This window comes from Cyprinodon variegatus, unplaced genomic scaffold, assembly GCF_000732505.1.
Source record: "Cyprinodon variegatus isolate N-32 unplaced genomic scaffold, C_variegatus-1.0 Scaffold417, whole genome shotgun sequence".
Taxonomy (NCBI): Eukaryota; Metazoa; Chordata; class Actinopteri; order Cyprinodontiformes; family Cyprinodontidae; genus Cyprinodon; species Cyprinodon variegatus.
In genome coordinates, this window is record NW_015150870.1 from 203,097 (window position 1) to 205,238 (window position 2,142).

General features: G+C 45.1%; 1 protein-coding gene across 1 annotated transcript in view; it reads right to left on the reverse strand.

Annotated features, from left to right (window-relative positions):
- The window catches only part of ephx1 (epoxide hydrolase 1, microsomal (xenobiotic)), a 12,360-nt gene that overhangs the window by 7,480 nt on the left and 2,738 nt on the right, over positions 1-2,142 (reverse strand). The window contains exons 2-4 of the mRNA XM_015388239.1: positions 759-948; positions 497-677; positions 200-418 (exon numbers count right to left, since the gene is read on the reverse strand). Coding sequence (XP_015243725.1) covers positions 200-418; positions 497-677; positions 759-941 — 583 coding nt within the window. The 5' untranslated portion in view covers positions 942-948. The remainder of the gene's footprint in view (positions 1-199; positions 419-496; positions 678-758; positions 949-2,142) is intronic.

The following is a 2,142-nucleotide window of genomic DNA, read 5'->3' on the forward strand; positions in this document are numbered from 1 at the left end:
ACATCAGTAAATCAAATGTTGTGTGTCCCAGGGCCATGGCATCATGTCAGAAAAAGCCTTCTCCTGCGGGCATGGAGCGATTTCGCCAGTGCAACAGGAAAATGAAGGTGATCTTGGAGCGGATTTTGAGAGGAGCGTCCTGGAGCAAACTTTAGCGAACATCCTCCCGACTCACATGCTCTGGTCTGTACAAACTCACCTTTCTTCTGTGGTGCTTCAGAGAAGCCGTATCCTGGGATGGAGGGACACACCACCTCAAACACTAGATCCCCTGGATTTGTAGGCTCCGTTAACAGGGGGATCAACCCATAGAACTCGTAGAATGAGCCGGGCCAGCCATGGACCATCATGAGGGGAATAGCACGTGTCCCTTCAGGCAAATTCTTGGGTTTCACATGAACATAATGAACATTGATGCCTGGATAGAAGTTCAGAAAGTTCAGATAAGTCAAAGAGCGCCTCTGTAGTTTCTACATGGTCTGTGGTGCAGGCTTACCTTCAATACTGGTTTTAAAATGTGGGTACTGGTTAAGTCTGTCCACCTGTCTCCTCCAGTCGAAGTCCTTCCTCCAGTAGGACACCACCTTCTCTAGGTAGTGGGAGTTGAAGCCGTAGTTAAACTGGCTGTCCTCCAGCGAGGGGACGGGACGGGTCTGGTCCATCCTCCTGTAGAGGTCCTGACAGAGAACAAAGAAAAGACAGAGGATGGTGAGAGGATGAAGACACCGTGGAGTCTGGGGTCCGTCTGATTGGCTAACCTCCAGCTCCTCATCGCTGGTGGTCACTTTAAAGGGGCGGATGGTGACGTCTTCCTCAGCATCAGGGGGCGCTCCGGCTCCCCACCAGCCATTCTCTGACTTTAAAACATGGTTCCTGCTTCTCTGAACCAGGAAGATAATCAATCCTCCAATCGCCAAGGCAACCAGCACTGCTGTGAACATGATGCTTCTGTGTAGAGAGAAAAATATATAAACATGATCCGATGCATAATCCCGCAAAAACTTTTCGGATAATCATTTAATGAGAGAAACAAAAACAAGACTAAATGGAGTTGTGCATTGGTCTACAACTAAAAATGAAATACCTAGATGCTATTTTCAATCAGGAAATACCACCAACACTGAGAAACTAGTCCATGCATTTGTTACTTTAAAGCTGGACAGATTGTAATTATTTGTTATCAGGAAGTCCACAAACTGTAGTTAAAAGCCTTCAGCTGATCCAAAATGCTGCAGCCAGAGTTCTGATGAAAATTAAAAAGACAGATCATATCTCTCCTATCCTGGCTTCACTCTGTTGGCTTCCAGTTAAATCCAGAATAGATTTTAATGGTTGTTTTATCAGGGTTGCCCCTCCTGCCAAGGAACAATCCATGAAATGTTGGTGACGACCCAGATCATAATCTGTACACAGGATTTTTTTTTTAAAACATTCTCAAACATTGTGTGATAAGGATTTCTGGTAGTTCCCCACTAAACCAGAGGGTGGCAGCAGTGACTATTGACAGCCTCAGCATCGGACTTTAGTCCCTAGGTATTTCACTGAAGACATTTCACTTTTACCAGAGCCGCTTGCCTCATGCCAAGGAACAAACCATCTAAATTTGGTAATGAGGTCATGTGCAAGTTCGAGCTACAGATGGAAGTTTCTTGTCATTATGGGGCAAGATTTGCTGCATGGCAGAGGTCTGCACCATCTGAATGCTTTTCTAGTTCCTCTTGTTCCTAACAGAGCACTTCGCTCTCAGTCTGCAGGTTTACTAGTGGTTCCTAGAATTTCCAAAAGTAGAATGGGAGGCAGATCTTTTAGTTATCAGGCTCCTCTCCTGTGGAACCAACTACCAGTTTTAGTCCGTGAGGCAGACACCCTGTCTACTTTTAAGGGTAGGCTTAAAACTTTCCTTTTTGATTAAGCTTAGTTAGAGTGGCCCCGGTTATCCTGAGCTATCTCTATAGTTATGCTGCTATAGGCTTAGACTTCTGGAGAACATAGTGACCCCTATTTCATCATTCTATTTCTATTCTTCCACTCTGCAGAATTGTGGTTCAATCTCTAGCATTATGCTCTCTCTGCGTTTTCTCATAGTAGTTTCGCCTCATCTGTTCCTGTTTGGCTGTGACAACATCCTGGAAAGAAATATCA